General features: G+C 45.4%; 1 protein-coding gene across 1 annotated transcript in view; it reads right to left on the bottom strand.

Annotated features, from left to right (window-relative positions):
- The window catches only part of LOC135368970 (membrane metallo-endopeptidase-like 1), a 110717-nt gene that overhangs the window by 30903 nt on the left and 64731 nt on the right, over positions 1-15083 (bottom strand). Inside the window, exons 8-11 of the mRNA XM_064602551.1 lie at positions 11859-11910; positions 10038-10105; positions 9594-9724; positions 1106-1171 (exon numbers count right to left, since the gene is read on the bottom strand). Of these exons, the coding sequence (XP_064458621.1) occupies positions 1106-1171; positions 9594-9724; positions 10038-10105; positions 11859-11910 (317 nt within the window). The remainder of the gene's footprint in view (positions 1-1105; positions 1172-9593; positions 9725-10037; positions 10106-11858; positions 11911-15083) is intronic.

Below are 15083 nucleotides of genomic sequence, written 5' to 3'. Positions count from 1 at the left end.
CGGCAAGGTTGCCCATTCGTGGAACCCAGCTCTCCCCTTCCGATCTGTTTTAGTTTCGGTCTGTCTACCAACGTCATGATGACGTTTGTCGAGTAGAGGTTTATTGAAGCCTTCTTTACATCCTTAAAATATAGAAGCTAAATGGAACCTCAACGACCCCAATATTCACCGAAACAAAGTGCATTAAAAGCTTCGCCTTGCCACAGGACGCGTGTCACTGGCGAACGAATGGAAAGCGCAGTTAGTATATGCCTTGCACACGCTTTTATATTAATAAAACATGGGAGCTATAGTTAAATGAACAGATGAAGCCTGCTTTACGTTTTCTCCTCAATTCTTGGGCAAGCTAATTGAGAAGCATTCCTTCCCCCCTTTTCTGCAAATTATTCTTCCCCTCCTCCTCAGAGTGGACGAGGTGTCACGGATGACTGGACTGTGTTCCGGGAAGAGAAGCTACTTGCTGCAATGCAGACAGTAAGATGGGACGCTACTGAATGCTAACTTGTAACTGTATTATCGAATATCGCGATTCACTTCGCCAGGTGGCCGTAATACCGACGTTGTTGTCTGCAAGTCCTGCCGCGTAGTAATGAACGTCTCTGCAGGGACACTTTTGATACTTTTTGTGCGTACGTCGCTAACCACCACTTTCTCTACAATTGTAAAAAAACACACACACACACACACAAAGGAACGACGAAAAACCCCCAATTCTCGGACAATAATAAACATCGAAAAGCACCCTCTGAATATTTTTACTAATGAACTCAGAAAACCAGGAACTGTAGTTTCAAGGTGGAAAAGGGATCAATCAAGATATGAACGGACACAATGGGATTAATTCATATTGTTACTGCACTCAGTGTGTCTGCGTGGCGTTACCGCGCCATTGCTGTCATGTTAGTTCCTGTACTTCAAGTGTCCAAATACCAACAAAGCCCAACGTGCAGAATGTGGGTCATTTATTGCACTATATGAAACAGCCAAAAGTTCGAAATTTTATTATGAGTGCTGAAACTGCTCCTTTATGTGCAGAGTATTCTTCTGTCACGCTACAACGGTTACCGTTGCCATTATAACCGAAGAATAAACCATTTTTTCCTACCTTAAATGCACCGTGCAGTCCTTCGTTGTCAGCAATATTCTCCGAAAGCGTCTGCTCTCCTCTTAACTATAGAGAAAAGAGGTTTGGTCTTAGAATACTTATATGAACGCTAGGTTAAGCCGATTCCACCAAATTTGCACGCTACACGGAGCACAATGGCATCCACCACAAAAGGCATCGTGCACTATTCTGATATTGAGCACGTACATAAAAGACTTGGAGAATGTGTCACAGCAATAGGAAAATTGCAGTGTACAAGCATATAGCACGCAGAATACAAGTGGTATCTGTTTTGGCAAACTACACTATCATACTTATGATGTTAAGACCAACATCCACGGAGCGAATGTAGAGCGAAAAATCTGCGAACTTCGCTCAGCGTCGGACGCCCCGCAACGATCTGCCCATGCCAGATATTTTCGCCCAGCGTCAGCGGTTCCGGAAGCGTCAACTACGGATGATCACTAGGCACAACAATCAAAGCGCTCTTCCGCTACGAATCTGCCCCCACCACGCTGCCTTGTCGTTTGCACGGGGTCGTATGCCTATGGTCTGCCTCCTTGCCCGCCATAGTCTGCCCTCGTAAAGTCGTCGTCGCCATCGTCCTCTTGCTATGAGGTACTGTCGTCTGCTCGCTGTCTCGCCTACTGCACCGATAGAACGCCAGGCATCCTCTGTGAAGAAACATGTTTTCCTTTCGCAATACTGAATATGCTTTTCAGTACATTACTGGGCAAACATGTTGTTGCAAATAGCTGCTGGATTTAGTTGCAAAATTTGTGACATTAAGTCCATTTTCCAGTAATTTATTTCACTAAGCTGTCACCTTGTCCTCTGACAACAGTGACATCATAGCAAGACTCTCCGGCGCCGCTTGCTAGTTTTTCTTCCTATGGAGCTGGTGTCGGTGAACAACTGGCGGCGAAACGCGTGTGGCAGTCTACCGCGCGAACTTCGTTGCAAAAATTCGCTCCATGGCGGTTGGCCTTTAGGTGTGTTTCACGACTTGGCCCAAACCTGTTTGCAGTAACAATGAAACGGAAAACACGGAATTCAGGCTTCACTTCGATGGAACATCTCCATGATGTCATAAACAACAACTACGGGAGTGGTACACAGATGTATGTTGATTTAAGTATGTCACGAACCAGCCGCTGTTTAAGTTCGCAGGGGTTAGAAAAAGAAATCGGTCTTTACAAACACCAGATTTGTGAAAAATTGAAAAGTTCCGATGTATTTTCGCCTGCTCCACCTATGCACTTCAGAATGTTGAGAAATTTGGGCTAAGCACTGAAGTTAACACACTAAGACATGTTCTCAATACTAAGAAAGAGCTTGCACATTTTCAACACGGATGCGGGAACCATAAAAACTAGGAATATATACGCACCAATACCGAATTCCATGTACTGAAAACAACGAGAACACCCATACTAAATGATCTGCAGTGACGAAGCCGATATCAAAAACAAGCCACGACTGTAAATGGAGGTGAGCGCGATAAGAATAACGGTATCCGCATGGCATCCGCATGCACTGGCAACCGCATCCACGGGGATATCGAATATCATCAGAGTCACTGTGCTTGTAAGAAACAAAAAGAAAGAAAACGTAGACGGCGAACATGTTATGCCCTTGGCAAAAGGGCAAGGGTGCAGGCCAGCTGGTACATGGTGAAAAAATTTGGAAACCGAGAAAGGGACAGAGGAGGGACGACACGACACGTTCTCGAACACAGCAAACCCTTTAATAACAGCAACACCTACGTACCCAACAACTTCCAGCAACTTCCCAACAACTGTTCGAGAACGTGTCGTGTCGTCCCTCCTCTGTCCCTTTCTCGGTTTCCAAATTTTTTCACCATGTTATGCCCTTATCTTCTATCAGCCCCTATTTTAACCCGTTTTACCTCAGTGCACAATCACTTACACGATACCTTCTTTGATTTATTGATGATAGCCAAAGCTATCTCTCGCTAGATGAAGACATTCAGGACTTCCTGTTCATGGCTAATATAGGCAGTAACCTTCTGGTTACATTTGTATCTGGTGTTTTACGAAGGTCCCACGGCCTGTGTAATGCGTAAACAGGTGGCACCATCGAATGACTTCCTTTAATATCATTGGGACAACGGCTATGAACTGAGTAGTGAGCGGCTCATTTGCATATGCTCACTAATTAAATAATCTCTATTATCTTCATCGTATCTTCGCCTGATGAAGCGCAAGTTCTGCACGAAAGCTTGTGTATATTAAAGTTTTATTTCAAAGAGTGCTTCATTCCCTGGACTTATTGTGTTCCTACTACTACCAGACTGGACTGTGTATTTTTTCCTTCATCGCCCAAGTGTAAATAAATACCATATTGAAATTTTACTTCGGACACTTACGGAACCTCTGTTTTACATATCGGCTCATTCCCCGAAAAATATTCCAAGAAAAAACCGCGTCGACACTTGATTTTTTCGAGTAATTGATTGTTCTCGGTTCAGATATTTCTTGCTCGTTGCAATGCACCACTGCGGTCTTTGGATCAGCTATCCTGTGTTCACCCGTCTGGTTTGCACACGGTGGTGACGGAGGATAAGAAACAGCAGCGAGACCGCAAAAGACGCTTTGGTGTTCCCTGTCCTTCTCTACCCGACCAGTACACAACCACGATGTAGCACATACCCACAGACTACTACTCCGTGTTAACACAACGCGCCGTGGTACAGTTGTCATTGTCCATGATAACAGCGCGCTATCTCACCTATACGGAACGGCAGAACCAACAGTGCTGTTTTCCAGTCGCGTTGACCCAAGCAGCACAATGTACTGAAAGTCGAGTGCAATAGGGGTGGACGGTATGTGTCTTATCAATGTTCTTTAGTTTCACGAGTGTGTTCAAGGCCTTCCACCTACCCGTCCACCCCTATTGCACTCGACTTTCAGTACATTGTGCTGCCTGGGGAGACGGGATACCAAAGCGTCTCGCGCGGCTGCTCGACAGCTCAACGCAAGACAGCACAAATCGACAGCTCCACAAAAGGAATATGTAAATCGAAACCGATTAATTAGTCGACAAAATCACTAAGTGTCAACGCACTTTTTTTCTAGTACTATTTTTCACTGAAGGTCTCGAAACGTTAAACAGAGGTTCCGTAAGCGTGCAAAGTTAAATTTAAAAGTTAGGATGTTTATTTAATTAGTGAGCGTACGGAAATGAGGCGTTCACTACTCAGTTCATGGCCAATGCTCCAAGGGCCTTTACCAAAGTTCGTCGATTGTGCCCCCTATTTACGAATTATTCAGCCCGGGGACCATCGTGAAACACCCGGTATGTACGCTTTGTGGAATCTCAATGTATACAGCCCCACTTGGGCCTAGGCGTCCAGCATTGCGGAGATAAACAAAGCAGGTTCCATGCGAACGGGTTATTTTTGTTCTCCACCTCAACGAGATATTAGGTTCTATACAGAGGCTGGCATCCAGAAAGTGCACTAGGACGGCTCTGTAATTTGATATCTAGAGCTTAAAAAAATCAACAAGAGTTGCTTCGCAAAGTGCGTCAACATAGAAGAAATAACCCAATGTTTGTGGGTAAGACGCACGTTAAATCATTTGTCTCGAAAAGATAACGCCTTAGTGTGGGCAAGAAATAGAATAGAGGAGACCGAGCCGGCACAAGGGATGTGTCCGATAAGGTCGCGCACTAAAACATATCTCTTCTAGTAATATGCGTGAAGAGATATGTTAAATTACTAAAAGTAGAAAGGGAGAAAGACAAGCCAAACCGAAAGGAAACGTTAAGGAACGAGGATCGGGACGATGACCGCCGATATTTTGAACAGAGGGATGCTCACAGACACTGTTCCAAATATCAGCGTATATCTTCCCAGGGCTCTTCACTTAATTTGTTTGATTCCTTCACGTTTGTCACCATTTTTAGATTTTATTATTCAGCATGCGGAGTTGGCAATGTGTTATGTAAAACAATGTAAAAATAAACAAGTTCCTTTCATGCTTCCGTCCTTACTAAAAGTAGACTTATTATTCTCTTCCCCATAGTATGCAGATAAGCTAAGCACCACAGCACACTATAGTGACGGGGCCAGAAACTGAACACTGAGACTACTGCACAGAAGGTTTCGTAACTTTGTGTATTGTCGGGCGTAGAATTTACTTATTTGCAATTGTTTAGGCGGCTGACACTTAGGACTCTGTGTAACGTTTTGAATCGTGACGTGTCCGAGATAACACAATGAGAAGTCATGTGTTGACTGACCTCTCTGAACTCTTAAGAAGCAAGCAATAGGGAGTTTTAGTTGGCCACGTCTGCTCCTCGGATAACTTTCCGACTCAGCGTTCCGCAAAGCGCGCATGCGTAAACTGAGTCGGAGATCTCTATCGTCTACGAAAAATATCGGAATCCCACTCATTCCGAATTTATCGGACTTCTTTCGTGCGAGCATTTGTGCTCCCACTCAGCTGGAACATGCGCAGAGCGTTCACTTACATACAAGATGGCTGAACAATATCGTTCGCTCGCGGCGTGCACTGCGAACGATTTTGGTCTGCAACTTCCCCAAAGCATGGCTCGGCGACAACCACGGGTACAGTAGCGGTTGTTCTGAAGAAATGACAGCGGACTGTTGACGAAGCGTAGCGTGCGTACTTCACACCTTGTGTCACTTCCTCCGTCTGGACGCCTAAGCCTAAGTGAAGATGTGCATTGTTTCGCAGACAATTTTTCGACGAAGAACTGTTGCCGCTGCATAAGTGCGCAGCGAAACATTTAGGAACGTTACGTCTTCCACAACCATTGATATAGATGCTTGGAACACGCGTTGCATGCACATAATGTACCTGGAACCTAACTTATGATACGAGTAAACGAAGTTAAGATTTGTGCGGACAGATGGCGTCCCACTTGATTTTCCGTATCGGTGGGGTCTCTTCGTCTGCAAACTAAAACTGCGGACAAGCGCTATACGAATCATTCTCACCGACTCGAGAGTCGTATGTGTTTTTCGGAGATCGTATCGATCGGCGTGTTATCGTAGTGGGAACTAAAACTCCCTAATATCTGCGCAGTCGCCTTCTACGTCTACGACTCCTTCACCAGTTTTGTCCCGAGGCTATCAGAATAAGCTCGGTCACCAAGCAACGTCCGTCGACGTCGTCTACCTTTATTTGCGTTCAGTTGAGTTTTTTTTAGCTTATTCAGAGCAGTCTGCTCTTGTGGAACTTGTCAAAGTCACCAACTCAGTAGCACAATAGGCTATTTCGGAAAAGATTGGCCCCCTGTCCCCAACTCAGTCCTACTGTCCACTCTCCATCTTTCCACAACTGTACGCCGCTCATAGCCACAGTTGCTGTGCGGCGCTAACTAAAAAGAAAAAGAAAAGAAAAGGAGAAAGTTTGGTGCCGTCATGCTGCCAACCCGCAAAGCAGAATGGCTGGCATGAGCGTAGCCGCGTGAGCATGTTCTCTTCGTGCCCACATATGTGAGGCCGACAACGGCGAGCCCTTTCACCATCACCAATACCTCCCCCTCTTCGTATCCACGATAGACATGGAATGCTATTTTGGTTCCAATATGAAGATTGTGGAGCCCCAAGAAGCCGCATCGTGCACTCTCATTCTGTCATCACAAGCCCGAGGAAGACCGTAAGCGGTTTTCTGTGCTCCAGCAGCGAGGAAAAATAGGGCTACTTGCCTTAACCCCGATCGAGTCGTGTGATTTCCACTTACGACGGAGGAATACAGTTACGACATTGATGTCAGCGTACTGCCAACTAACCGTAATGTGCGACTTTTTCGAGCGCCTCCCACTTTTTATACATGCCACCAATGAGGAACTGCATACAGTTCTCCGAGGTGCCATCATATGCGTGTGCCGTCAGGATACAAAAGTGAAATCTCCGTATTGCCTTTGAGTTGCTTAATTAATGTATGTGAGTAAAGTACCAGAGAAAATTGACAAAACTTCATTCACGCGTAACCTTTCTGTACCAGATTGCGGATCAAAAATATGCAAATATGCATAGAGTTGAGGCGAAAGTTGAGTATAAGTGTCATGAGTCCAGGCCGAAGCCCGGTCCACACCCAAAGGCACATGAACTGCAGAGTCAGAATCTGAACTGCAGGCTCCGGTTTCCTGATGTGGGCCACGTTCCCAGACCTTAAAAAGTCGTGGTCGGATCGGGCTCAAAACCCGGCGGAATACTGAACGCCCTTCTGGATGCCCGTGGTCGACGACGCCGCCGCACTACCACAGCGCACCATGGCTCAATGCATGGCTCGGCCCATGGCTCGTCATGCAAGATCAACCATCCAGTTCTATCGGCAACGTCCAGGAGTGAAGTCATGGGCTGAGACGTACCCCATCACATCCGGCCCTCCTGAACATTCCATTATGGCCGATTAGAGCTGACGTGGAGGAACACCGTCTCTTCTACGTCCCCTTGCATTTCTCTTTCGTTGTTTTCTGCAGACACCATGATTTGAATCTCTTTCTTTTTTCGTTTCATGCGATATTTTTCATGCACCACCGACCAAACTTGCTCAATCGACAGCAGGTATATATCCTGTTAATAATGGTGAATTCGCTTGCTCATTTCCTGGCAGTTGTATGTACAAGGTTCTGAGCAATTGTATTCTCTTGGTGAAACCTTACAATCGCGCATGCTTTCGTGATGTTTACCCTGGCCTAGAAGTTTGCAAGCTAGCACTCTTTTTCGTCAGGCGTCGACAGTCGGGCAGCAGGTTACCCAGCTATATCCGGTATCGTCGCATCCGCACCATGAGGGCACGCATTCGTGTAGATGGGTTCACACGTCGAAGATGGCATGGGTTAGCTGCTAACCCATGGGAACTTTGGCGGGTGAACTTTCGGCCTGCGTGAGCAGACGACGTTACCGGTACACGAGCGACCACTATCGTGATCAAAGCGACTAAAATATCAACCTTATGGGCGCTCATGTTCGGGTGACGACTGCCACGTGACCTGACGGAGCGCGAGGTAATCGATTTCTGAGCTCTATGCCATGTTGGCACATCTTGGCTGAGGGAATTCGCCATTATTAAATATTTGCATGGATACTTGCTAGTACCTTGCTGCGAAATTAATTTGTGCAAGCTTCGATCTATACCAAGCTGTTCACAATGGATAATTAGTTCATAAGACATGTTGGATACCCTGCTAAACACTCCGGACAACGCTCTGGGAGACGTGCGTGCCGTAAGTATGTCACGTATAGGTCACGTGACAGTACTTCTCGTTGTGATTGGCAGGAATACCACGAGCCTTCTGGAATTTTCGCTCGTCGTCCGATTCGAAGCAACTCGAGTTGAACAAAATTGGTCCGTGTGAACGAAGCCTAAGAATACAGCACCGGCTCACAGCACGCTTGTCCACGCCATCCCCTTGCATCCACTGCCACAATTACAAGTTGTGTGCCCAGCCGTTGATCGCTCGCATGCCGTCCTAGTCTTCGTGGTTTCAAAGAGCACCTCACAACCACCGCGCCTCGCTTCTCGAGGGGGGGGGGGGGCGCCAACGACGACGGCGCGACTACTACTGCGGGCCATCTCACCTGCCCGTCAGTTTTACCGGTAACGACCTCGAGTAAAGTTACGGATTGAGTGGCTGTCCAGCATATTCGGCCCAAAGCGACATTCCGTGGCCGCCTATCAGGACACATGTAGGGGAACGCAATCTCCTCTACGTCCCTTCCAATTTTTGTCCTTCTTTTCTACAAACATAAACGTCTTAAATACTTTCTTTGCAGACAAGATTTTGAGATAAAGAGGTTAAGACCCTTTCATACATGTTGTTCACTACATCATGGACGCAACGTATTGCAAGACAGAACACAGAGGAAAGAAATATTCTATGTGTCATGCTTAGCGGGATACAAGCCCTCCCGTGCAAAGCGCTGACGTCCCAGACCTCAGAGTTGCGTCCACTCCCATTGGAAGTCGTAAGCACGCAACTTCTCGTGCGCTGCCTCACTGGCGGCCGTGAGGTCTCTGATGTCGCACCCGCATTAGTTTCGGTATCCGCGGTGCGCATTTTCTCCGTCTCGATTACCCTCATGGCTTTGCAAAGTACGATATGTTTACGTTTATCAGGAATACCATGGTATGGCCTGTCGCAAACCCTTTATGGTTAGCTCTTTAAATATAACGTGTCATACGCGGTGCCTCTTTCTATGTTACACGAAACTATGCAAAGCCACTGAAACAAAGCAAACGTTACAAAACATGCTTCGAGACACTACCATCTGCAAGTGCTCGGGGTTGTAGTGAACCTACAATGACGTGATAATCTCTTTCGTGCCAAAAGTTATAACATAAGAAAGCAGAACTTTTTGAACCAGGCGTTTACCTAGTAAACACTAAACAGACGGATGGAGTGTATGATGGTGCATGGAGAGTAAACAATTGACATATGCGAAAACAAGGTGTATTTGGAATAGAACACGTGCACTGCATACACTGACCTTGACACCTGTTGCTTTGTCAGTTATGTTGTCATACATGTCAACAAAGCATTGAGCTTTCTTCTTGTACACAGCATCCGCTTCGGTGCTCCACCAGTTTACATGTCTTCCTATGGCGTCGTACATCCTCCCTTTGGAACGAGAGCAAAAATTGCTTTTAAAATAGCGATTGAGTAAGGAGAGCACCGGAGCGTTCTGTCGTGCCAACTAGAAACTAGCCAAGTCCACAACAGACGATATCGCGCGTTATCAGTCAGGTAAAGACTACATCATCGCAGAAGAAGCCATGGTCGTGTGCTCATGCTAGTTGAATTACATATTTCATGTCGAGTCACACACACATGGGCTCATGAATCACAAGGAGAGGGGAGGGGAGCCTGGAATTATAGCCGTTTTTTCGTCTTCTATGAACAATATTTGGATGGACCAGCCATTCCTGCATACCTTCAGCGTCAAAGCCGTGAGTGATTTCATGACCAGTAGTAAATCCAATGGAACCAAAATTCACAGATCTGCAAAAAGAAAAAAAAACACCCGTCAAGTCTAGTTTCACGGCACGCATTCTCATTCGTCACCACGACAAGAAATCGTCCTGACACCAGATTCCTGACACACATTCTCGTAAACATCAGGCTTGCGGAATACTGTCACCCATTCTATTTCAATTCCATTCCGAGGAATGGAGGTTTGGACGAGGAATGGAGGTCGTAATTCCACTGTTATCAATTACTGGCGATGGAAAGGTGTGGTGCATTCTCACTTCTGGAATTGCTCGGAAACCCCATTCGATTCGTTTAACCCCACCAGTAAACAAAAAAGAAAGAAGGACCGGTAACAGCTAGGTGTCGGTCACCCAGCACTATTACAGGAGATTGGAATTACCGAGCAGTGAAAAAGCACCAAGACAAGGTGCAGACGGGTTCCTAACATCACAATAACATCGATACACTAGTAACTGTGATAATAAACATTCTTTTAATTCGGACATGCGAGGAATCTTGTTGATGAGGGATATCGTGTGTTCCGTTTGACAAGCATGACGTCCTGGATAGGGGTGCCTGATAACCAAATTCGCTGTGCTGTCATAATATTCGAAGCTGTGGAAAATATTCGTACTACGTTTGCAGAAGGTGGTATAGGAGTTCTGGGTGACCGTAGAGATCTTCCCTTGTATTGTTTTTGACAAAATGAAGGAGAAAGGGAGCAGGCGAAATATTCAACAATGTTATTTCGCTCTCTACCGTCTCAAGGTGCAGTGCGTGTGCGCACAGGGAGCGAGGGCAAAAACCAGTTGGTTGAAATTAAAACTACCGCCTGAGCACCGAAGCCATCCCTTTCCAATTCCATGCCTGGTAAAAAAAAAGGCCTAATTCAATTCCAATTCAATTCCGCGGACAGTTTCCGCCATTCCATGCCAATTCCATTCCAGGCTCTGGTACATCTAGAGTGATTCCGGAATCATTTCAACTTCGGCGTGACAACCTGGCAACCCTGGTAAACATCCAATCCTTCCCCATATTCCAAAATCCACTTGTCGACATCACAAGGTGTGCGACAAATGCTGATGCTCGTTTATTTCGCATGTACGAGTAGAAGTTATAGGTGCACGTACAAAGGCTGCAACGTCTCGAGATAAATCACAGTATAATTTCGTTAATCAAAGAAGCAGCTTTAAATAGGTTACAGTTAGAAGACACTTAGTACATTGGGGATCGCCGAAACCGAGAATTCACTGTAAGGGCCTACTCTTGGTGCCATACACTCAACATGAAGTCTAACACAATCTCAAACAAAATCTGTTCCGCGTGCGCCATCTCAGCTAACTCAAACTTTTTCTCCGCTTTCCTTTTCCTACGTAAAGGCACCAAGGTATCCAAGGAGACCAATGGTATCTCGGACTCGCGGTACCGATTCACAGACGGAACAAGTTGGAGGAAGAAAGAAGATGGATGAAAGAAACCGAAGCTGTTGTCAGAGCACTCCATTTTGACCAGTTGAAGACAGAGCACGCGCTGCACGCGCCCACTTTCGAAGGGTCGGTGGCTGCTACTCGTAGATGCCATAAGTAAGCTGTTGTACTGCGTTATGCTGACAGTGCGTTACACGCGAACCCACACTTCCTCTACACGTGTGCGTAGAGACTTAGGGGGGAAGTGTTATGTGGATCTATTAAAATCAAGTCATCCAATTTACGAGAATATCTTCTTTGTTTCTTTATTATGGGTCATTTTAAGTGATAATATCAATGGAATTGACGTCACTTACGGGGGCAGCCCTTCTTCGAACAGCAAACCACTGGCAATCGCCGGTGTCACTTCTGCGGAGAAATCGAGAGGTACATGTCAACTCCTGGACAAGTAATTTATGTCAGCTTAGTGGCATTCAAACAGTGTGGTGGCACATCGTTTCTCTCAAATCGCAATGTGCAAGAACAGACGGACAAATGCAATGAACTATGTAATAAAGGTGTAGCGTTCTGATCAGAGTAGCACCGCAGATTTGTGGTCTACTTGAAACCGGGAATCATCCTCATGGTGTTCAGTCGCTATCTCCTCAGTCGCCTGTTCATTCAATCCGAAGGAAAGCCATCTGGTGGTAACGGTTTCCGACTGACCACACGGACATCGACAATGGGAGGGTGACGACTGCTTTTGCTGAGTAGCTTTAGCCAGGATGGTAGCTACACTACCTATGTAGTCTAAGCTCGGCAATGAGGTGTAATATTATAAGTACCTCGTAGTGCATTTGAAGAAAATCGTATTCCCAATATATCTGTACCAAGAGGTAACTGCAAATACTACATTATTGCGGAAGCGTAAAGACAATTCACTTGAATGTCCGCCTTGAAACAGCCTGATAGAAGTGCACACCAGATAAGAAAAGAAGATCAACAAAAACTTCATTTTAGTGATAATACTTGGGGTGTTTTATCGCCAATACTTGGTGTTAAACTGAAGAGTGACCCCTAATTATTAAAAAAAGTACTTGGGATAAAAATTATAAACCTTCTGGGTCATACTTGTGAAAGTTTTTGCCGCCCAGACAGGTGGTTTCCATCAGTGTACTTCATTAATTTGCCTAATCAGCTTAATTGAACTAAAATTCCTAACGAAAGGTAACGGTCTTTTTTTCTTTTTTAGCGCTAATTAGAAAGCTCATGGCCACAACACCCCATTTCAGTCACAATTAGAGGATCTTTCCACTAAAATTCGACACCTGAAAACTTGCCATATCTGCAAGTCCGTTTTCGGATTTCATCAGTGGCGGCGCTATCGGCAAGGCCCGAAGACACTCCCACTGCTTGTGAGAACAGCATGGCAAAACAGAAAGAAAGAAAAAGTGTGGGCTGGAACCGTCCCAACCACGCATTTTGTCTGCGCAAGCTTCTGTTCGCAGCCACCAGCTACTGATGATCACCGATATCGGATGTTCTGTGCAGTTTCCTGTGTTGTCCTTTCCTCCTCCCCATACATTAGGCGGGGAAACTTGAACGAGCGCGCCTTGATGAGCGAGGGTTTTCCGGGCTGTCCTTACGCGTTTTCGGGTGTCAAATTTGTGTGGAAAGATCGTGAAAGATCCCGTAATTGTGACTGAAATGGGGCATTGTCGCCATGGGCTTTCTAACTAGCAAAAAAAAAAAAACGCAAAAAAAAACGCTACCTTTTCTTGGGATTTTTTATAGTTCAATTAAGCTAATTAGACAAATTAATGAGGTACACTGATAGAACCCACCTGTTTGGGCGGCAAAAAGCTTCAGAAATATGGTGCAGAAGGTTTCTAAATTTTGTCTCAAGTACTTTTTTTTAAATAATTAGGGGTCACTCTAAAGTGAAACACGTTGTATAAGCAGGCAAGTGATATGACTAGCACATTTTAGCTGTAGTGTTCGTTATAAATATTTATACAACAATAAACATTCCGCTACCTGTTATTGCCATTAGTAAAATAAAAGGCAGAGCGGCTCCGAGCTGAAATCGGCTGAGTTAAATGCAGAGCGTCCGATGATCAGAAAACGTGTATCGGAGAGAGCATATTCCAATACATGCGACCTGACATACCACAGTTGGCAATTGCTAACATAATTTGTATCAGTTGAGCTGTTTCTACTAGCATGGGCGGGGAGTTTTCAATTGGACTAACGGGGTGGTGGGGGTGGTGGGGTATACACGGCGGTGCCTCTGCCGGCGCAGCCCTCTTTATGGATAGATGCCGTGCAGGATGTCTGAGATTCCGTGTCTTGCGACAGACCTTATCCCTTGTTTTAATGGTCACTGCCTCGGGTTCATGGATTGTTTGGTTATACCTCGAAGCTTTTGTAGTGAACCGGCTGAATAGAGAATAAGGTCCGGGCTCAGTGAATTCCAGGACAGCATTCATTGAATTCCGTTCTGGAAAACGCCACAGCACTTGCCGGATGCTGGCATCTCGTTGGCTTTCCTAAACGTTCATCTAGGGTGTCAACTGGGTAATCTTCTTATGAGCCTGCCCCCCCCCCCCCCTGGTAAAGTTGCTGGTGGCTCAAGTCCTAATGTAGTCAGCGCCCATTCCTGCTCCTTTAAGTGCGCTCAAGGTATCACCTATATAATACATGTCATCCTACCGTAAAACCACTGGTAATAGTGTTCAGTGTTTTCAGTGATTATTATCACCGTGCTATGTAAATACGCAGGTGACTTCGCCGCATGCTTATCGTTGTTCAACCTTTGTTCAGTAAATCGACGTTTTCTGGTTATCATAGAAGAATCTAGTTAGTTTACCTGTTGACATCCACCGGATTTGATGTATGTAGGACACAGTGGGAAATAACTGAATGTTTCATCTCATAAACAACCAGTGTACGCAAATGGGGTTATACAAGCAAAGAGGGTAAAACTCTATCGTGAATAAAACCCTCCAAATTAACACTGGGACATCGAGACGTTGTTAAAAATGTTGCTGATCCCTCAACGTCCTGCTCCAGGAGGTATGCCACAACGGCGTGATACATTCGGTTGGCGCCGAATGCATCGAAATGTAAAGATTCGCTAAACGAATTTATACAAGTGTACAGTGGCAATTATCTTTTTTAATGGAAGCAGTTATGTTTGTCATGGAGGTCACACAGGCTTCTCATGTTACACCACAGTCAAAGCTGAGTGATCTGTGTCAAGGTGGAGTGATTACTGCAACTGCATCACCATGCAATTTTTCTGAAGAAGAAGCCTCCATTAGAAACCTGAGTAAATAGTGATTTCAAACAGCATAGTGTATGATGTGCTGTTGGCAGCCGGAGTATTATAGTATTATAACTTGTAATGAATTAAATGTCTAAATAAAGCACTTATCTATCTATCTATAGCATGGCATGAGCTGTGAGGATTTTTGGCATTCGTGGTGTTGATGGTTCGGCATGTAATGGCGCGATGATAATGGAAGTGAAATTGCTTACAATGCCAGTACGAGCTCGAGAGAGGCGCTTGTAAAGAATGAGCATGGAAGAATAGATAAATC

The sequence above is a fragment of the Ornithodoros turicata genome, chromosome 1 (genome assembly GCF_037126465.1).
Source record: "Ornithodoros turicata isolate Travis chromosome 1, ASM3712646v1, whole genome shotgun sequence".
Taxonomy (NCBI): Eukaryota; Metazoa; Arthropoda; class Arachnida; order Ixodida; family Argasidae; genus Ornithodoros; species Ornithodoros turicata.
Note: the sequence above shows the minus strand (reverse complement) of the source record. Positions and strands in the feature narration are given on the sequence as shown.